We start from the raw sequence: 21,879 nt of genomic DNA on the forward strand, positions 1-21,879 counted from the left end.
TATAACAAAAAAAGTATTGATTTTTGTTCCAGAATAAATATAAGCTGAAGACTCTGGAGATTTTCAAAATAAATTCAAGCATAATATAAATATAAAATATGTAAAATAGTTGTAAAGTTAAAAATGTTTACCAAAAAACATAAAAACTCAAGTAAAAAGCTTTAAATGAAGATTTAAATTCTTTTTAAAATGAAAAACAAATTTTAAGTCAAATTATAACATAAACAATTAAAAAATTTTTTTGAGGAAAACAGAGAAAAACAAAAATACAAAAGAAGAATTTGCATAGTTAGTAGAGAAACAAAAATTAGGAGCTATATATAGGATGCCACATGGTCCATGCAATAGTATCTGAGTTTAAAAGAATGCGCCAGTGAACTTTACCACCTTCATCTCGGTGGCTTTCACCAATGCGTATTTTCCCAAGAGACAAATGTTTACCAAGAATTCTATGCTTTCCATGTAAATTCAACTTCAGAGTACACAATAAAAAATGTTCCAAGTCCAATTTAAAAGACATGTAATCTTGAAACTCAATTGCTTGATTGGATTTAATTGAAGATAAAGATTTGGACAAGCCCCTCTTTTTGCCAAGTTTAGCACCACCTATTTCCATTAGATGAGCCTTTATATGGATACCTAATTGAATACATATCACTTAAACTAAAGTACAAATAAGTTAATTTTAAAAAATAAAAAAAAAGTGAAAAAGGAAAAAGTAAGAAACAATCTTTATAATTCTAATGAACCCTAATACTGTTAAAATCTAGATATATTTAAATAAAAGATATATTTAAAGTTCTTTTTATTTTCTTGTAAAATCTTAGAATTAAAAGAAGTTTTGTACAAGTTTAAAGTTACTCAAAACAGGATATTTAGTAATTGTTTGTGAATTGTAAATGACTCCATAATTCTCCACATGAGCTTTATATAGTACAAAAATAATATATACATAGCATACATCCGATCAGGTTTTTAAAAAGAACTTCTGCTATTAGTACAGATGGTAAAGTGAAAAATTTATAACTGCAAAAATATACAAACTGGTAAGATTTTCTGTTAAAGACGGATTTATAAACTTGACTGTTTTCGCCATTACATCCAGCTTTTTTTGATCTGGATGATAGCTCATACACAATTGAATGTCACCTATCTCATTCTAAATACAAAATAAATATATTATAAAATGAAACAAAATAGACCATTGTAAATAGGAAACTTTAGCTTTAAAAAACTAAATAACCTATAGGTTTACAAGTGAACAATTTTTAGGTTTAAACATGAAAAAATCTAGACAAAAATCTACTTTGACAGTCATGTGTCTTCATATGATGCAAAGGATTATTGTAGATTATAATAAGATTAATATATATTTAAAACGTAAGAATTATGATAAAGTTGATTGATGGAAGTAACAAAAAACAAGAACAAACAAGAAGCATCTAAGTATGTAAAATAATGATAAAATTAGTCCTGTAAGAGTAACAACCAGGTAAAGGGACTATAAGTTGAATATACATATTGTTCTTTATTTGAGAATAAGAATATGTTAAAAACAATGGAAGAAGAAAAATAGAATTATATTAATAAACAACTGGTATTGTTCTTACTTTCCATCATCCAAAACTCTTTTTCCACTAATCGTATTGTTTTACCATTTTATTATTCAAAGCTTGTTAATTAGTAGTAAAATAGTAAACCACTACATATAAGTTCAATACATAGTCTGTTTTACATAAGAAATATTTTTTAAAAGGATTAAAATTTCACATAATTTCCTGTTTAACTTTTAATCTCCTTGTACTTACTAAATGTTCAATACCGATGTTAAGGTTTTAAGATAAAACCTTAACATCGGTATTGAACATTTAGTAAGTACAAGGAGAGAGCTATTGGCTCAGGTCAGTACTACAAAAAAAAAACAGTTAGAATCATAGATCCATATAAAAAGACGAAATTGTGTAAAATCAAAAATTTTTTTGTTTGACTAAAATCTTGTTAAGAATTACACACCAGTCAAAAAAACATTTCAGCGACTGATTTATAAATCTGATCAAATATGAGATTTTCTTTTCTATTACTTTTTATCATTTTCATATATTTTTCTGTTTGAAAAATGTTCTTGACCAAAATTTTTATAAACCTTCATCAACTTTACTAAATTTTGAGAACATTTTTTAATAATATTGTTAAAAAATCTTTTTTTAACATTTTTTACGAATATTGATTGTAATACCATAAATAACCTTGCTTTTGTTTGTGTAAATAAAAATGCAAGCATGCTCAAAGTAAAAGCAATTACAAAAAATTGTTTTTAAGGAAAACTGACCTGTGGAGGACATGGTCTTATTCCAATAGATATATCTGTTGGAATCTGACTATAAATTTCATGAGTTAACAATGGTAATCGAGCCTCGCCGTAGATTGTCTCTTTCATCGATTTCTCAACAAGCATAACTACAATATGAAGAGTACGTGCTTCAAAGTCTCTGCTTTGAGGTTTAGATAAGAATTCAAAAATCTGATTGATATTTTTATTGTTTGTTTGACGTATTATTTCTGACTGGCACTTAACTAAACGATCAGGTAGTAGCATAGCTTGCAAACGAATACCGACAACATTCTCAATAAAACGTGTTAATTGCAAATTCAAAACTTTCTGGAAGCTTACAAGCAGTTTGTGTTTTGCTGTATTTTCATATTGCAATGAAAAAGCCAATTTACCAAGTGAACCGGTTGCCAGGGTGTGTTTCATTTCAGATGCGTACATACTAACGTTTATACCTTTTTGAGTAAATTCTAAAGACTGATTGAATGTCTCGCTGCGTTTTTTCGATTCAGGTTGAATGTGTTCTTCTAAAAATGGTGATTTTGTTATGGAATCGTCATCTTCAGATAAACTTAAAACACTGTAATAGCCAGATGTTGATGAACTATCAGAGGGTTGAACTGTCTGAATTTGAGTTTTACCAGGTATTTTAAACTCGCTATTGTTAAATGAGTTTAAACTTTCTTGGGAGAAACTCAGAGAATGAGGTTTGTGGCGAGGTATAATCTCATACTGCATATAAAGTTCACTTTTTGACCTCTTTTTAAATTTTTTATTTATCTTTGGTGTCTTTCTTTTATCGTGATCTCGCCAGAAAAAACAACAAGATACAACTTTGCTAAAATACTTTAAAAGGAAGAATGTAAGAACAGATGAGAAACAAACTGCCAATGCTGCAACCAACAAGAATTTATATAGTCCCTTAACTTCATGATCATTTGCAAGTGGCATAATTTCTAAGAATGAAATCCAAGAAAGAGAGTTTTAAAAAATAACTTAGTTGAGCTAAAATTAATCTTAAATTTTTTCATGGAAATTATTTTATTGAAACATTTCTAATATATTTTAACCCCAAGTTTTGATTAAAAAGATATAACAAATACAACAATATACTTAATGCCAATCCAGTAGAATTATACCACTAAGATTTTATCTCTGGAGAATATTAAGAAATCAATAGATAAATTGCTGGCAGACGGAATACAATGTTTTGACTTTTTTACCCTTTCTAACTACTAAAGATACGTAACTTCAAAAGTAAAAAAGAAAACATAGAACATTTAAAGAATGAAGAAATTCTGAGCTAAAAATGTGTTCTTCTCTATTAAAAAGCCTCAAAATATTCAAATGAACATTAAAAAAAAAAGTTAAGCTAACTAACAAATTATTTGTGAAATATCATTCATTTCATAAATATCAACTTAAATATATGTTAAAGAAGTTTAAGAAGTTTAAATATATGTTTAAAAAAACTAATCATAAACTTTAAAAGATGAGAAGAAAAAAAAAAGTATACCAATTATATATCAGAATATTAAGTACTTCATATTTTACACAACCAAGAGAGTTGACAACCATCTAGAAAAATTAATGGTAAATATTATCAAAATACTAACAACAAATTAAATACTAAAATTTAAGGAGAAAAAAAAAGCATTAATGTGTCATTTAACTTTGTTATCTATAGTAAGGGAAAAAAAGAAATAAAATAAAATGCTAACAATATAAAAAATTCCATAATAAGTCATTTAAAAAACACATTTTTATATTAAAGCTTGAAACAGTCAGCTTAGCTCACTTTAAAATAGCTGATATTGTTTTATTTAATCTGCAGTTAAAATACAGAGATTAAAATTCTGTTATAAAAAAAGTTCTAATTCTTCTACAAACTCAAAATAGTTTAAGTGTGAGGGTGCTTTTAGTATATATACATATACATATATATATATACATGTACATATACATGTACATATACATATGTATATATATACATGCATACATATATATATATATATATATATATATATATATATATATATATATATATATATATATATATATATATATATATATATATATATATATATATGCATATATAATTTGTATTACCTTGACACGGACAGCAGCAAGTAAAAAATGGTTATAGGATCTTTTTTTGTTCAATTTTTTCATTTAAATGTATATTAAAATATCTTTGCATGCATAATAGTCGAATTACATATTATAATGTAATAATGCATCGATAAGCACCGATTTATAGAGAATAAATAGCCTAACTTGAGTGAATTTCCGATATTAAGGTTAACATTGCTCCGCATGCGAATCACGTGCATTTATGAAAAGTGAAGTACGAAAAACGATTCCATACGTGGGAACAATTTATTTCGCTTTATTTTCCAAAACAAGAGACGCTTTAAGTATTATGTGTGTAAATGTGTATGAATATATATTTCTGTTTGAAATTGATTAGCGTGTTCAATCACAAAATATATACAACTTTCATACAAAAATCGAAAATTCTAATAGAGAAAATATAGCTTATTTAATAAACCAACAAAGTTAAAATCGTCTGTATGTAAACTTCCTTAGTAAAAAAAACGCCTAATTAGCGTTTATTATCATTTTTAAAAGTGTATAAAAGAATTCTAAAAAATGAGAAGGTAGTTTTTGAATATTCTCTCAATCTTAGATTTAAGCTTTTAAGAATAAAAATCATTTATGAAAAGGAGTTGAGTTTGGGAGAAAGGTTATAACTGAAAAATACTTTTTTTTATATTTAAAAAATTTGAAACGTCTTTTATGGTCAGTGAGAAATGTTGGGATGTCATTAAGTTACAAATTTTTCAGATTTATCAAATTGATAATTTTTAGTGACGCTAGCGTTTTTAAACAATACATTTTCCTCAACAAATCCATTTCACTTTTTAACGGAAATTAAATATCGTTGTCCTAAGAGAATTTTTTTCCTTGTTACGCTAGGTTGGGCGAAAAGAATTTTTAAAAGTTACTATATCTTATATTTAACAGTCGTTTATCATCCTTCGTTTAACCTCTTGCAAGAAAATTTAGCTTACATGATATTAATAAACAACCGAAGCATCAGTATCAGGCTGGCACAAATGTTCCCCAGCAAGCACACAACGTTGAAACAACGTTGAAATAACGTTGATCAACGTCGATCAACGTTATTTCAACGTTGTTTCAACGTTGTGTGCTTGCTGGGTCATTATCTGAATGCTATTTATACGGCTTGGTAGCGTATCTCCTCCCGATACAATAACAAGATCATAGTTGTTACATACAAAGTTTTAAGGTTTTTTTTTCGTTTGTTTTATGTACCATCAAATAAGAGCCACATATCAAAGTTTAGCTCCGTAAATCAAAATTTATACCTGTTATGTATTCATATGATACCGCGTGTTATAACCGTGTCAATATCAATGAATAAAAAAACGAGAGTAATGAATCTAAAACAATCCTCTTAATCACTTTTGAGTGAAGACAAAGTATTGGCAGTGTATCCATTAATTTAACTTATATACCTATGTTTATAATAGTAAAACGTGTTAACCTACCGTTTTTGTCTAATTCTACGAGCATTGATCAGTGAAATGCATTTCATATTTCCTCACAGTTCTATGAAATTTTATTTTGATTGAAAACTTGATTTTAACGATCATTTTCTTGCTCTTCATCTCCATTATTGTTATAAGAGATAATATCATCTTCTTCATCATCAGTTGTGATAGAATCTTCTTCATCATTACCTGAGTCATCACTTGAAAATATTTTCATTCAAACCAAAAAGAATATAATTAGCTTCGATGATGCAATGATAATAAAAGAACCTGACAATTCGTGTTTTAAGAAGAGTTATGGAAGTTGTTCTATACCTTTAGGTTTTAAAAAGATTAAATTTTTATGACAACATTACCCATTGTAATACAAATATTTCTTTACTTTATCTTTTTCAACCGTAGCATTTCTTTTTGGTCGACTCATTAAAATATATATCTAAAAGAATTGTATTTCATTTTTTGATAACCCGTATAGAAAGTGTAACTAATGCTTTAAATAAGTATTAAGTTTTGTCAGTGATGTAATATTTGTGACATAACAAACAGTATACGTGATATAAGTACACCATTATAACTAGATAAATACTAATGTAATAATGCATGTATGCTACAATTTACTCATTAAAATTAAATCATATTAACACAAAAAAAAACAACTATAAACAAAGCAGTTAACTAATTTAATGTTATTTAAAGTTCATCTATTGTGCTAGCTATAAAGGAGGAAATTTGGTGGGGGATAATAATATACTCCAGTTGTCATTAATGTAAAATATTTCAATTTGTCAAATACTGTTGTTAATTTATTAGTAAAACAAAAGATTTTTACTCTTAAAACTTTAGAAGATCAGATAAAGATGTTCTAATGTTGCAGATTAAATAAATACAACTTGTGTGTTTGGCATGTAAAAGTAAACCCTTCGAGGAGGGGGGGGGGGGGTAAAAGATACCCCCGTCTTATTAAAACTTGCAAATTGCATTGCGCAAGTTAATAATGATATTAAAAAAGATACTATATTTTTCTAAACTAACAATTCTCACTCTCTCTACCCCACCCCACTTCACCCCATTCCCACCCCTCCTGCTTACGCACTGATAATCACTATCGCTGCCAAGTTTCATCATTGCTCTGATTTTCAGCAGTTGATATCGAAAACCTGAATTACCTGACGGTTTAGAGAACTTATTCGTTTTGTCGAAATTGACACTAAAAATCGCTCGAATCTAATTGTTAGACAAAATTCTAATGGCCTACAGTTGTGCTATAGGGACGACAAGTATTACACTTCCTGTTTAGCGTGTGACAATTGGTTACTAGTTAATTATGATTCACTTGACAGCATTCCTTATTTGGTTACACCACCATATAAGACTGGATTGCCAAAATTGGATCAATTATCTTTTGTAAGTAAGCACCTTTTCGTAAAAGTTGATCGAAGAACGAGTTTTACTTTGATCGTGGTAATTATAATAATTACCATAATCAATAATTAATGATGTAATTATAGTAATTACCATATTCAAAAAAAAAAGAAATTACAAATTGGATGCTGTTAAAACCCTCAATGGGTTTTCCTTGGATTTATTAACACAGGATTGAGTTTGAAATATAAGTGTGGAATGACGATGGATGAAATTTTGAAATTATTAAGTTTAGAAAAATATAGTATCTTTATTGCAATTAAGCAGCTTTTTTTGTGCAGAGTAGGAGACGGTTAACAAGAGATTGGCCAACCAAGAATTTAAAAAATTTTTGATAAAAAGTTTTTTGTAGTTGAAAAGTATTATATGCCTAGAACATTAGTATTTGCAGCTGATCATATAAAACCGTTGTAAAATCGGTTTTTCGATTTCAAAATACCAGTTCAATTATGAATTGGGGGAGATGGCTAATAAATTGCACATAAATTACACCTGGATATCCCAATAAGATTCTACTCCAGCTACAATTTTCAAAATAGTTGGAGCTTTCATCAGTGTCACCGAATGATGTCCATCTTCATCTGATCTAAAATTCTTGGATTGTTGTCATTAGGAATAAAGAATTATGACAGAACAGTTGTATCGTTCCCTTCCTAGTTTTGAACTTTCTTAGTTTTTTTTTTAAATTTCAGTTCGTATTTCCTAAGACTTTCTCTATGTAAAGTTGAATTGGCATGATGGTGCCGCATTAAAGTCAGGGCGCATAACTCAAAAACCTATGTAGAGACAAAGAAATTTCACGAAAAGATAGAAACATGCCTTTAGAGCAAAGTGTTCTTGTTCTTTAGTTGTAAAAAATCTTACTCTGTAAAATGTTTGTGCAAATGACTTTTAAAAAATTCACGAAAATTTAGGTTGCACCAAGATAACTTCCAGCATTTAAATGCACCCCAAAAAATTGGTTTAAAGTTACAACAAAGACTTTGTAAAAAATTATTTATTTTTTTATAAGATTTTTAAAAATCAAATAAAACCTATTTTTTTCTAACAGTTTCTAGATGGTTAACAAAGAAACTTTTATAAACTTTATTTTTTTATCGTACATAAAAGATCTACCAACTAAATACGTAACTGGCATTACACACTAATTAAATATGCAATTGGCATCACACACTAACTAAATATGCAACTAGCATCACCCATTAATTAAATAAGAAATGTACACTGTCAATTAAATTAAGGCGCAATTTATAAATAATATATATAATATACATAAAATATATATTTTTTTAAAGGTATTTTTACGCAAACAACAGTTATAAAATTTTTCACCTTGAAAAGAAAAAAACAAATTGTACAATTAAAAAAGTTGAAGAACGATTTGATATTTTTACTAGAAATTTAACATAATTAAAAATTTAGCACTAATAGAAATTTAACATAATTAAAAATTTAATATAATTAGAAAGTTTATCATTTAGAATGAAAGAGGCAAAGTGAAAAAACTGTGGTTAACCTGTCTAAATGTGGAAAGTTATTTTAAAAAATCATCAAAAAATTTAAAAAATGCATGTTCTTTTTTTTAGATCAATCTGCTTCCATCTAGGAAGGTTGTTAAAGTCGCTCCTAGATACACCAAATAAGTTCTAAAAAAAAAAAGAAAGATTCAAAAATAGTTTTACATTTTTTAAACTTGCGTTAATTTTTAAATAGAAGAAAATCATTTTTACGCTCATAACCATTGACTTTTCTGAAAGAGAAACAAACGAGTTTCTACGTTTATAAAACGAGCTAAAATATCCCCTTACCAAAAACTCTACGTTATTCAGGTAGTCTTCAATACGAGTAGGGTCTACTCCTTCAGGCAAAGGTTGACTAATTAACTCCTCTAAGGTATATTCACTTCTAAGACAAAAAAAAAAGACATTATTAGAGTTTCAGTAATTAAAAGATGTTCAAGCGGTGGTGTTCGTACACAGTTGGGTTCATGTTGGGTTCAAAAAGCCAAATATACTTGCAATCCAGTTGCATGCATGTTTAACTTTCTTACATATGCTTTCAACAATTTCATTAATCTTGAACAAAATTGTGTTTTAAGCTCTCGCTCAATAAGGTGCACAATGATACCTATAGGAATTTTTTGTTAAAACATTAAAAATCTTACTTTTCAAGCTTACAAAGTACGTCTGCTAGTATTTTTGTTTCTCCTATTGTGTGACCAGCTGAGGTCTGTATCTTAATTATTTCTTCATTCGGCTCCCAAAAAGGAAACAAATTTGTAAACTCCAGTGGTTCGCACCCAGCAAAAACAATGTATGCTCTAGATAACAAACGACCTTTTTCTAAAGAATAAAAATAGCTAAATTAAATGTATACTGCCTTGATCAACATTCATTTAAGGTTGTTGCGGGAAGGAAAGATTAATTGCAATTACAAGAAATCCTTCAAAGGTCTTCTTTTCAAACTTGAAGATTACTTACCTAATTGTTACTTAGTTAATATAAGCTGTAGATAGTGACAAGCATCATAATTCAGGGTTTTTTTTATACAGTGGAGATTTAAACAGAGTATAAGATGGAATTTATTATTAATTCTAAAGTTTACTTTACTTCATAACTAACATTATATTTTACTACCATCTCATATCTACCTATTAAGACATGATAACCTTTTGACAAGAACTTATTTACCTTGAGCATAATTTCTTATTGACTGCATAGCCAGTTTTCTATTGACATCAAATCTATGTTTCTCTGCTCTTGTGTTTGGACCAGTTGTGTCAATTGTTTTATCATCACTAACTGGCCACCATCCTTGCCATAAATACATTTTATGATCATTATCAATAAAAACCAATCCTACAAAAAAAAAAAAAATATGAGTAGAATCATTTATCGTGAATCATATAATACACCATAGCGTAAATGAATGAGCTGAGTAAATGAGCCTCTAAAAAAAGTTTGAAAGTTTATAAAATTTGTAAGAAACCTGGTTGTGAGAGTTGATATAAATCTGATTGTAGTATTGGAAAAGGACAAACATGTTGTGGGTGATATGAAGAGCTTGTTACTTCTTTATACTGGAAGTATCCATTTAGACTGTCAAATGTGAAGCATCTCATTGTGAAATTAAATTCTTTTAAAGCTAGAAAATGAATAGTTTAACAAACATAGACCTCTAAGTAGAATTCAATAATATTATTAAGAAGTTATTTCAGCAAATGGTGTATGCTTCTTTAAGCAACAAATTCTATCAATAGAAGGTATTTATCTAACAATGTTTAAACTTTTAATGGTGTTTTCACGTACTCCCTAAATAAGACATGTAGTCTTCTTCATCTCCTAGAGCATCCCAGAACAAGTCTTCTTCTTCTCCTTCATGATACTCAATTAGATTTAACTTCAAATGATGCCATCTAAAATATTCCAAAAAATTGATTTATATTTACAATAAAATAAAAAACCATTTATAAAAGCAAAGAAAAGGGAAGAAACCTTTTGATGAACATTTGCGCAGCAGCTTGGGCTATTTCACGATTATTTTTTAAAACTTTGCAGCCATGCCATAGAAATAAATTATTTTTACTCGTAACCAAAAAAGAACCCCGAGACCTCAATGAGGCAGAGCTAATGAGCAAGAAAAAATATTGTTGTAATAAATACGTATACTTTTAAAGGTTAAAAAATCAAGTATATGTAAAGAAACTACAAATATTTGGCTGGTCCTTTGTGTTTCCCTTTTTTTTTGTTCACATTTAGCAAAATTTCACAGAAACCAGCTAAAATTTATTAGTTGAAATACAAATATTAAAAAAAAAATTTTCTTGTAAAATACTTACGACAACCGCACCTCCACAATACAAGTTTCACAACCTATTTCATTTCGAATCCAATAAATATGCCCTACAGCTACTGCATCAAAATCAACAGCTCTAAAAATTATTTTTTTTACACAGTTATAAGAATTAAAACTATATCTGACTTGAAAACTCGAAATGTTTACATTATCAACATTGCAAAAAAACAATTCACAAAAAAAATATTTTGAGATTAAAAAACATTTCGAGCTTTAAAAACAAACTGACCTTCAACCAATCAGCTCACCTGCCTGAATGTATTATCATTCCACCATCAAACAACTGGTAAAAAGCTGGAGATTCTTTTCCTTGTTCCACCATTATCTGATATTTTAAGCAAACTTAAAGAGTTCATAAATTTAACAAAAATTTTTTAAAAATCTACAACAACTTGTTAAAAATTTACTTGAGGTCCCTCTTCTGTATCAAGATCAACGGTCATCAATGCAGCTGTACCTTTATCACTTGCAGAACAGTCTCTGCCTTGCCAAAAAAAGAAAAATACACGATCTTTACCAGTATCATCCTGACGTGACTTTCCTCCTTTTAAACTTTTTATTCCTGAGCGGAAAATCTGAAAGCACCACTTGATGATATATGCTATAAGTAAACAACCAAAAAATTTTAAAAAGTTTAAAATATGATCTCGAAGAAAGTTAAAAAAAACTGAAAAGATGTGCAAGCAAGAAAGTTTTAAATTGGATGAGAAGGGAAGGGATTGTAAGTTTGTTTTTTTTTTGCTACATTATGACTTAGAACATTTGGATAATACAATGGCTTTATCAATCAGTTAATCTTGATAACAGCATTCAGGAATTAATAAAAATAGAGAACAAAAACTGATAAGAAAAAATTTAAAATCAATTATTCGAACCTTCGCCAGAAAAAAAAACTCCGTTATTTTCTTGAGGGATTTTTTCGAAAACATTTCCAGATACTTGCCACACAGTAAGCTCATTTAATGTTACTCCATAACTGAAAAGGGTTTCATTATCACGCATTCCTTTGCCTCGACCAATAAATAAACCTTTAGAGACAATAAATTAGGAGTAACATAATTTTTTAAATAACATTTTGAAACTGATATACGTAACAAAATTAATTTGGAACTTAAGAAAAAGAGTTGAAAGTCATGAATAAAAATTTATTGAGAAATTAAAGTTCAAAAAATACCAAATATTAAAAAAAAATCTGATCATAGAATATTTTCTAACTACTTTTTTTTTACATTTTTCATACTTCAAACATACCATCAAAAACCATGAGTGGCTCTTGAGTAGGTTCTAGCAGTTCCTTTGCTGGTATTGGGAGTAGTGATACTGTTGTTTGTTCAGCAGTAAATTCCTTTGTTAACTAAAAATAATTTCTTTTAGTTTTTAATCTAAACTAAATTTAACTCAAAATTATTTGTTTTATTTGTCACCATTTGGAAGATAATGGTAATTTCTTCATAAGCTATACAAATATATGCATATATATACAATTAGGCAATATATACAGTAAGGGGAAAAATAAATGTGCATAGTTTGTTTGCAATAGTTTATTTTTAAAAAAAGTTTTCAAAAAGTCATTACCTGAGCATGAACTTTTGCCTCAACAGTTTGCACTTTTAAATCAACAGGGTCTGGCCAGTCATAAAATTTCCGTCGGAATGCTACATTTTCTGTCTTCTCTGCCATTCTACCATAGACAGTCCATTCTGGTCTAGCCATTGATAAAGTGGTATTAGTGTTATAACAATTTAAATTAAATGGATGAACTTTGCAATCCGTTTTATAATCTAAAAGCAATTTAATGTATAACTAATAACTTCAATCAAAAAAGCAATATTATCACAAATTTATACCAACCTTTTTTATAATATTCTAAACCAATCTCAGCAGCCTTTTTACGAGGGGCACCAGTTGCATACCTGCCAACCCAAGAATAAACTTCAGTGCCAAAATCAAGTACATATGCCTGAAAATGATATAATTTTGATAGAACTATTGCGCTTATGCTTAGATGAATGAATCTGTGGTGCATTTTAAATATTACCCACAAACAAACTTAAAATCTTAACAGTATCATACTTTGTTAGAATCAAGCCATTTTTTAGAAGGTACTTTTCCAGAATATTCTTCAATAAGTTCTAGCCAACAGTTAGCTTCCTCATTGTCAGTTTCATCGCAACATATTTCAAAAAATTTATTTGTTTCAAGAATATACTGTTCAAATTCCTTATCTGGTAAAACACGATCAATTTCTAAACGTTAATAAAATAGAGGTTTGTTTAAGCCATTTACCACAGGATTAATTTTTAAGACTGATTTAATGCTATGAAAATTAATGAAATAATGATTTGTAACATGAAGGCTGCAAAAACATACTTTTAATCAATTTTTTATCACCAAGGATTTTCCAAAAAGCAGCTGTCATAACACCTGGTTTTTCTCTATCTTCATCCATAAGATTAATACATGTAGAGTTACATCCTAATTCTTTCCACTGATGCACAACCGAGCTTACTTCTGAACCCTATAGATGAAGATATAAATAAAAAAAAAATTACAAATAAAAATAAAGAATAAAAATAAAGAAACAAATTAGGAATAAAAAGTAAAAAGTGCAATTGCATGAATACGAAAATTTGCAAGAGTTCAAAGAAATGAAAGTTGCATTTCAGAAAGAATATTTAAAACATATTTTTTATAAAAGTTGAACATAATTAGAAGTAAAAATTGAACTTTAAAATCAGATTCTTTTTAGTCTTTAATTTGTCTTTCACAAAACAAAATTAATTTTAAAAAAACTGTAGTTTTTGAACAGCTAAAAAAGATTGGGTAAAAACTTAAAAGACAATTGTTAATGGTAATGTTTGGTATTTAATGGTTTTTTTTATTACAAAACTTGAAAGACAATTGTTGATTGTAAAAAGAACTATAAAACTGTGATAAATTAGTAAAAAGATTTCTAAGCAACTACATCATTTATTGACATCAATTGTGTATTTCTCTTACAATTCTATTGTGTTTATCTTATTATTTGTGTTTATCTTATATTATTTGTATTTATCTTACAACTTATACAAAATATGGTGCAGGAGCTTGTAATGTAATGTTTGTTTGTAAGGTTTTAAAGTTACACACAGAAAAATTACCCTTGACTTTTCCATAATACTACAGTTCTTTCCATTCCACTGGTGTATGTACTTTGGTGTTACCAGTATGAATACATCTCCAGAATTCATGGAATTTGTAGATGGTTCAACCAAACGCGTTTGAATATGTCGAGAGCCTAACAAAATAAAAAAACAAGTAGAAGAGATTTATAACCAAAGATTAGAAAAATTAAAAGTTCTACCACTTTGCTTTGTTACTAGTTTAATTTTTTAAGGTAAAATTGCGTCTTTGTGATCAAGAGAGCTTAAGTTTTGTTACCTTTTATATGAAAAAACATAACATCTTTAATTCCATCATATGGATTTGTTTTTTCTGTTCCAATACCAGTTTTTTTATCTTTTTCAGTAGTTCGTAGGGATCGACTTGCTTTTGTTATATCTTCTTTGCTTTCCAAACCTTTCTTAGCATCATTTGTCAAGGCATGATCTCTCACTAAAATAATTGTTAAGACAAATAATTGACATGAAATATATTTTAGGAAGTCTGTCTTTTAAATCATTCTACTTTAATGTTAAAACATAACATAAACTTGAAGAAAGGGGTATGAGCTTATTGCTAAGATGGAACAACTAAACAAAAATGAAGAGGATATGTTTTGATGATAATGCAAGATAATTGAATAATATTATAATGATAACTTAAAATGTAATTTAAATAAAAAATTTGGAACTTTTAGTTCAAATTAAAAATTCAATTAACAAGCCTGATAAAGTATTCAAAAAGCAAGTTTGCATACATAAAAACTTTTAATGGTGAAAACTACTAAAACAATTTACATTTTATCTTGCCAGTGCTCAGGCCACTATTTCTTCCAATAATCTTAACATCTGTTTTGCCATTCACTTGTACCTATGATATGAATATACTATATACAATTAAGAATTTTACAAAGAATATAAAAGCTGCTCTAGAGTTTAAATAAGTTAAGCATATATTTTAATTAATCGTATATTTATTACTATAGTGGATTGTATAATTCATTCTTCAAACATTTCATGAAACTGTACCAAAAGATCTCAAAACAAAATTATTTACTGATGGGAAATTTAGTTGCACAAAAGTAACTCAACCCTTTTGCTGCACAACAGATTTTGAGATTTAATACTTACTGTGTGCACACATTTCAGTGGTTGCAAGTTCATTTGTGTTGAACAGTTTTGTAAGTTGTTTACAAAGAATTTGTTTGTGTAAAACAATCACTTTTTAAATCATAAGAATCATAAAAAATATCATCATTGAAAATAGTCATGTTGAGCAGGAAACCATTTAAAAATAAGATGCAAAAATACTCCCTCAAAGCATATGAGGCACATATTTTTATAAATATATATGGATTGTGCAGCAAAAGGGTTAAGGGATGCAACACATGGGAAATAACACCAGCAAAATAATCCTACAAGAGAATTTGAAAACAAAACTACAATCTATTAAATTATCCTACCTTAGTACTTTTAAAATCTATTAGATTATCCTAGCTCAGTACTTTTATGACTCCAAGTAGAGACAAAAAGATGCAATAATGCCATATTTAAGAATTACTTGCAATTAATTATATTTTCAAAAAACCTTTCATGAAAGAATGAACAAGTCATACTTCTTCTCTAGCTTGGATTAACTTCTTTTCTTCTTCATCTTCTTCTTCTTCAGAAAAACTTTCAGCATTATTATGACGGTCATTTAAAACACGAACAGGATTGCGACTAGCAACATGATTACGATTAGGTTTTAACTTTCTACGCTGATCAGAGAATTCTTTCACTCTGCATAGATCATATAAAACTATTAGCTCAAAACATTTAATTTACACAAATTATATTTATTTAAAATAAGTATAATATGGTTCATTGTAAAAAACCCTCATCAAAATCTTATATATAATAGTCTGAAAGAAATTGAATATCATACTAAATTGTATCAGTTATAAAGTTGAAAAAAACATAAACTTACTAACACCAAGATGAAAGAAAGTTATTAGATGCATTTCAGCTAATTATATATATATATATATATATATATATATATATATATATATATATATATATATATATATATATATATATATATATATATATATATATATATATATATATATATATATATATATATATATATATATATATATATATATATATACATATATATATATATATATATATATATATATATATATATATATATATATATATATATATATATATATATATATATATATATATATATATATATATATATATATAAAGAAACAACAACTATGTATTATACTTAAAGTCTCATGCCTAACAACAATCATCAGCCATGAAATACCTGTTTCTTGTTCTATAAATATATTTATATATTTATATGTTTCTTCATTTTATATATATATAAATATATTGCTCTATTTATACAAAATATTGAGTACTCTTATATGAACAAAAGATATTGTATTTGAAAATAATACAACTTGAAATATATATATATAAGGTAAGTATGGGTATTAAGGCCCGGCGAAAATAAGGCCCACTAATCCAAAGTTAGGGAAAAAATTAATTGTGAAACTTTTTTTCGACATTAAAATATTAGAGTTATCTGGTTTTATCACTGGCAGCAAAAAAAAATCAGCATTTCTTTACTGCGCATTCGACAAAGGTGGGCCTTAATACCCATACTTACCTTATATATATATATATATATATATATATATATATATATATATATATATATATATATATATATATATATATATATGATTAAAAGTACCTGGCAGTCTGACTTGAACTCTTTGTTACTTTTATGCAATCAAAGTCTAGCTCATCCATTATGGCACAACTTCACACTGTGCATGTCATTACTTTTGCGAACCTGAATAAGAATAAAAACTATTTGTATGCATGTATTTATGTATGTATGTATGTATGTATGTATGTATGTATGTATGTATGTATGTATGTATGTATGTATGTATGTATGTATGTATGTATGTACGTACGTATGTACGTACGTATGTATGTATGTATGTATGTATGTATGTATGTATGTATGTATGTATGTATGTATGTATGTATGTATGTATGTATGTATGTATGTATGTATGTACATACGCATGTAGTCATACCCACAACACACACATATATATATACATGTATACATACAAATACGCAATATATATGATTATGTAAATTACATCTATCTGCTTGTTATGACAAATCACCTAATAAATCTTAAAAACATTGTTATAATTCAATTTACATTTTTTTGTGATTATCAAAAAAGATAATTGTTACAAATACAAATGCAAATTACTTTTATTAAAAAAAATTAAATACTATTGCTTGTAAGTGGATTAATTTAATCTAAAGATTAGAAAATATTTTCAAAAAAAGTCATACGTCAATATATATATATATATATATATATATATATATATATATATACATATATACATATATATACATATATATATATATATGCATATATATACACACACGTACACACAGGCACATAGACACACACAAAAACATATATATATATACATTATCATTAGAGCTAGTATTACAACTATTATTACTTACTTTTTCATCATGATTGCTAATTTAATACCATTATAATTATTATAAGTATTTTATTACCATTATTATTAGTATGATTGGTAATATCAATGTAATTATTATTGTTGTTGTTGTTAGACACACATAAATACACAATATGGTAACAATGATATTAAAAAATTTATTTACTATAAAAAATTTAAGTATCTTATTCTATATACAAATATGTATTAGGTACCAATAGCAGATAACGTAGTATTATAGTAACAGATAACGAGCAAACAACTTATCGATATAGTTATTGAAGATTCGTACCGATATATATTTATTTAGCTAACAGCAGTTTTATTTTCAAATATAGTTTATCATAACAATAATTTCCTTTCGGTTGGCTCAATATATTATCAAGTAATACATTAAAATCCCTGCCGCGTCAAATATTGTCTTAAAAATGTGTAGTTTAAGGTTAGAAGACAAAAGAACAAAAGACTATGTTTAATTGTACATATTCTAATGAATATAAAAAACTAACAAAAATTAGCCGCAGTTTTAAATTCTAAACGACTTTATGCATGAAATTAATTTGATAAATAATCTAACGACTTGTAATGTAGTTGAAGGTAAAAAATAATTTGCAGGCAGGTCTTTAAATCCCATTATTTTGTATGGAGTGTAATTTCCAAGAAATATTATCGACCTTATTGTTTCGTTATTAATACGTCATTCTTTCGGTTTGTTTTCTTAAAAAAATTTTATTTGTTGATTTTTTTTGCCAGAATACATTATCTATTTTGAAGATTTTATTTATTCATTACTTAATACAGAAATAACAGATTTTTCTTAAAATTGATAAGTCAAATGTTATGTAAAAACAGTATTGCATATAAAAGAAAATGATTTATTCTTGTGACGTTGCAGATAGCTGTCCCCCTTTTGGTAATGATTCGCTTTCTGTATAATTTCATCACAGGAAATGAAGGAAGAAGCGCTTAAGTTTTAAGAACAAGATAGTTGTGAGGTATTCATTTTAGGGCCATAAATCTAGTGAAAAACCAAGTTGGTGGAATAAAAATTTAAAAAGAAAAAATTACACTTAAAATTGCGAACGATGAAAACGTTTGATGAATTGATGCTACGCGATCATTTGAAACAAAAATGATTGATAACGTTGTTGGAAAGTATATTTTATTCTGATTAAATTGGAGAATTTCTCTCGCGCACCTCGCGCACAACCTTGCGCTACAAGAGCTGATCTTCTAAATTACAGTTTTGCTTAACATAATTCAATCTGCAGATTAAAATTCAATCAGTAGGTTAAAATAATCTAGTGATTTTATCAAACTTATTGTACTATTTTTAAGATTATTTGTCATAGTGTATGCCATGCCTTCTAATAAATGTTAACGGCTTTGAGAATAAAATACAGATCGCGTCGTCGTACAAAATATATTTATGATAAATATGTACTTTAGGTTGTAGCATATATGCATAGCTTGATTAAAGACACTCACCGTACATCAAATAAGAGAATAAAACCTTTAGAAATAGATTTTTCTTGCATGTCCTCAATCCTGAGTTATTTTGCCTCTTATAAAACATTGAGGGCGGAAGAGGGGGGGCAACGTATCGAAGTAAGATTCATTGCCAGACCTCAATGAAGCTTAGAGTAAAATTAATTTGAAATCATTATTATCTTTTTTTTTTTTTGTATTTATGAAATTACTTTTTTGTATGAGACTTTGCTTTGTTGTAACAACAATTAAATATATTAAATATTTACAATACCGAAATCATATAAAATATGTTTTCATTATCTTTATCTTATAATAATAAAAGGAAACAGGTAATATTTGAATAATATGTTTGCATGCATAAAAATTTTTAGCGAATCCAAATTAAATAAATCTTTTGCAAATTTTTTCAGAGAGGTATTTCGTTTTTTATCCTATGACCTTAATGATTAAAATCTTAGAGAAGAAAAGCTAAAGTCTAGAGAAGGTTAATTTAGTTAAAAGGATTGGATTGGTTTTTATAGTCGTCCGAAAATAAAAAAACTAAATTTGTCTACGCACGGAAAATTAACATCGTAATTAAGAGAGTTCCGTGATAAATTAGAGATATTCAGTGATAAACGACCGACCGTGTATAGTCATAAATATATGCAAAACGAAGAAGAGTATACCACAATAAACTTTAGATTGAATCATCAAATCTTTCGTTTATTTTTTAGTGGTTCAGGTTCGAACCTGTAAAAAGATTTGCCTTAAAGAAAATGATAAGTTTACCCACATTTCTTGATAAAATATTGGAACTTAGAAAATGGAATTTCGCCGAATATCAATGAAATGAATTAGTGGAGTTAATATTTTTGGCTCAGCATAATAAATTAAAAAACTGAAAGTCAAAATTAAAAATAAATTGGTGCCATTTTTAAAGCGAAGCGGCAAAAGTTTCAAAAAAATTTTTCATTTTAAAAAATTACAAATGTTTAAGTTTTCATAATTATAATAATTTAAATATTACTTTCATAATAAAACGTGTCAAATATTAATAATTAAAAAATGGACACGTTTTATGATGTAATTCCATCTAGAAAATCTGATGTGTGGAACTATTTTGAATTTTTTTAAGAATTACAGTAATTGAATTAATAAAATTAATTGATTTGTGCTGTCGATGGCCAGGGTTTGCAAGTGATGGAAATTTTGTTTAAAGAACTATAATTGATTAACTATAGTTGTATAAAAAACGTATGACAAAGTTTTCTAAAAATAAAACAGATTTAATAGCGCACGTTGTTTTTAGTCCATGTAAGTTTAGATTGTCAACAATGTAAAATAACGCAACAATGAAAATGTTGACTCTCATTTCACGTCCTCTGTAAAAAAAAAAAAAAAAAAAAAAAAAAAAAAGCAAGTTCTGATCTCAATATTCGGGGGGGGGGGGGGGGGACAGAGCTACTGTCATGAATAAAAAGTTGTTCCTTTTTTTTCCTTGTCTATTGCCTCCGTTTTTCAGGAATTAGACCAACAGCGGAAAAATCATAAGATATTTGTTCCAAAGTTCTATAGAGGTTGTGATTTAAAAGCTAAAGAAAGAGGAAGGTGTGCTTGTGTACAGATTTTGTTATACGTTTTGACAATGCCGCTATCAAAAATGATGGCAACCTTTATTCTTTTATTATTCTCGATCTTAATTTTATCATTCTCAATTGTAATCATGAGATTAAGGGTTCCACTCTTCTTATTTTGCTATTCTTCTTTTTTTTTTTTTTTCTTTTTTTGCTGGCTTAGGAAACTCCGAGAACTTATAAAGAGTTTAACTATTTGGTCGGTTAACAGCGGGAAAGGCCTTGGTCGTCTGTTCATTGTGGATGGAATATTAAAACAGGATCAATACAAAAATGTTATCTTTTGCCTCAATTGAAGGAGTGGTTTCCAAATAAAGCAAAAAATACTTATGCAAGATGGAGCCTAAACTAAAAGTTTCTGTATTTATCTTTAATCTTTAGAGATAAGTTTCTGTATTTATCTTTAATCTCTAGAGATAAAAATATGAAGAGTTAACAACTATATGACTTAAGTTTGGTAATTTATTTAGACTTTGACTTTAAGATATTTTAACAAAAATTAATTAAATTACAAACATATATTTATAAATAAAAATGTTTTTCAAATTGAATATAGTTAAAGTATTTAGATAATTTTAGAACTATTTACATTTTATTTGACAAGATTTTTTAGTTTTAGCATAATGTTTGCTGAAATAAAAAACGGAGATGTAGGGTTTTGTGTGATGTTTTAAAAAAGTTGCTATAAAACATGATATTGATGTAAACAAAGTTTAACGTTTTTATTATTATTATCTTTGTTGACCAACAGATTCTTTAATTGGGGAATTTACTCTTAAACAATAATTCAGGCTAAAATCATCAGCCAAAATCTAAATATTCAATTAATTCATCTTTTTAAAAATGATTCGATATTTAAAGTTTTCTCGCTCAATC

The 21,879-nt window shown here is 27.3% G+C and overlaps 2 protein-coding genes across 12 annotated transcripts; both read right to left on the reverse strand.

The window, feature by feature from the left end:
• Nucleotides 1–166: 166 nt before the first annotated feature.
• Nucleotides 167–4,850, reverse strand: LOC145194738 (synaptotagmin-5-like). Of its 3 annotated transcripts, none has more exons than XM_090096483.1 (5): nt 4,439–4,850; nt 3,846–3,907; nt 2,330–3,285; nt 1,045–1,159; nt 167–639 (listed from the first exon to the last, which is right to left on the reverse strand). In XM_090096483.1, the coding sequence occupies exons 3-5, from the start codon at nt 3,278–3,280 to the stop codon at nt 308–310; spliced, it is 1,398 nt and encodes a 465-aa protein (XP_089952609.1). In that variant the 5' UTR covers nt 3,281–3,285; nt 3,846–3,907; nt 4,439–4,850; the 3' UTR covers nt 167–307. The 3 variants fall into 3 exon arrangements, with proteins under 3 accessions (XP_089952609.1, XP_089952610.1, XP_089952611.1); XM_090096484.1 differs by lacking the exon at nt 4,439–4,850 and adding an exon at nt 4,051–4,092; XM_090096485.1 differs by lacking the exons at nt 2,330–3,285; nt 3,846–3,907; nt 4,439–4,850 and adding an exon at nt 1,307–1,348.
• A 3,990-nt stretch (nt 4,851–8,840) lies between these two features.
• On the reverse strand, nt 8,841–19,529 carry LOC145194882 (supervillin-like). Of its 9 annotated transcripts, none has more exons than XR_016454952.1 (22): nt 17,629–17,675; nt 17,086–17,187; nt 15,941–16,106; nt 15,123–15,195; nt 14,605–14,778; nt 14,325–14,461; nt 13,555–13,702; nt 13,258–13,430; nt 13,036–13,144; nt 12,760–12,965; nt 12,436–12,538; nt 12,060–12,212; nt 11,592–11,785; nt 11,414–11,509; nt 11,168–11,260; nt 10,824–10,955; nt 10,638–10,744; nt 10,318–10,473; nt 10,020–10,187; nt 9,494–9,671; nt 9,138–9,234; nt 8,841–8,975 (listed from the first exon to the last, which is right to left on the reverse strand). XR_016454952.1 is itself a non-coding variant. In XM_090095826.1 (22 exons), exons 2-22 carry the CDS (start codon nt 17,142–17,144, stop codon nt 8,889–8,891), a joined length of 2,790 nt encoding a protein of 929 aa, XP_089951952.1. In that variant the 5' UTR covers nt 17,145–17,187; nt 19,385–19,529; the 3' UTR covers nt 8,841–8,888. The 9 variants fall into 9 exon arrangements, 7 of the variants coding, with proteins under 7 accessions (XP_089951952.1, XP_089951946.1, XP_089951948.1 ...); XM_090095826.1 differs by lacking the exon at nt 17,629–17,675 and adding an exon at nt 19,385–19,529 and having other exon boundaries at nt 11,433–11,509; XM_090095820.1 differs by lacking the exon at nt 17,629–17,675 and adding an exon at nt 18,189–18,324 and having other exon boundaries at nt 11,433–11,509.
• Between the last annotated feature and the right edge of the window lie 2,350 nt (nt 19,530–21,879).

Source organism: Hydra viridissima, unplaced genomic scaffold (genome assembly GCF_058129835.1).
Source record: "Hydra viridissima isolate aposymbiotic clone 2 unplaced genomic scaffold, HvirCarnegie_v1 scaffold_8, whole genome shotgun sequence".
Classification (NCBI taxonomy): domain Eukaryota; kingdom Metazoa; phylum Cnidaria; class Hydrozoa; order Anthoathecata; family Hydridae; genus Hydra; species Hydra viridissima.

What these genes read in the sequence shown, in the direction of transcription:
- LOC145194738 (XM_090096483.1), bottom strand. Translation starts at nt 3,280, where the DNA reads ATGCCACTTGCAAATGATCATGAAGTTAAGGGACTATATAAATTCTTG. An exon ending in TAAGACCATGTCCTCCACAG is followed by an intron (nt 1,160 to 2,329) that starts GTCAGTTTTCCT and finishes TTTTGTATTTAG; the next exon opens with AATGAGATAGGTGACATTCA. An exon ending in TTTAACAGAAAATCTTACCA is followed by an intron (nt 640 to 1,044) that starts GTTTGTATATTT and finishes GTATTCAATTAG; the next exon opens with GTATCCATATAAAGGCTCAT.
- LOC145194882 (XM_090095826.1), bottom strand. Translation starts at nt 17,144, where the DNA reads ATGGATGAGCTAGACTTTGATTGCATAAAAGTAACAAAGAGTTCAAGT. An exon ending in TATGTTTTTTCATATAAAAG is followed by an intron (nt 14,462 to 14,604) that starts GTAACAAAACTT and finishes TTATTTTGTTAG; the next exon opens with GCTCTCGACATATTCAAACG. An exon ending in AGGCAAAAGTTCATGCTCAG is followed by an intron (nt 12,539 to 12,759) that starts GTAATGACTTTT and finishes AATTATTTTTAG; the next exon opens with TTAACAAAGGAATTTACTGC.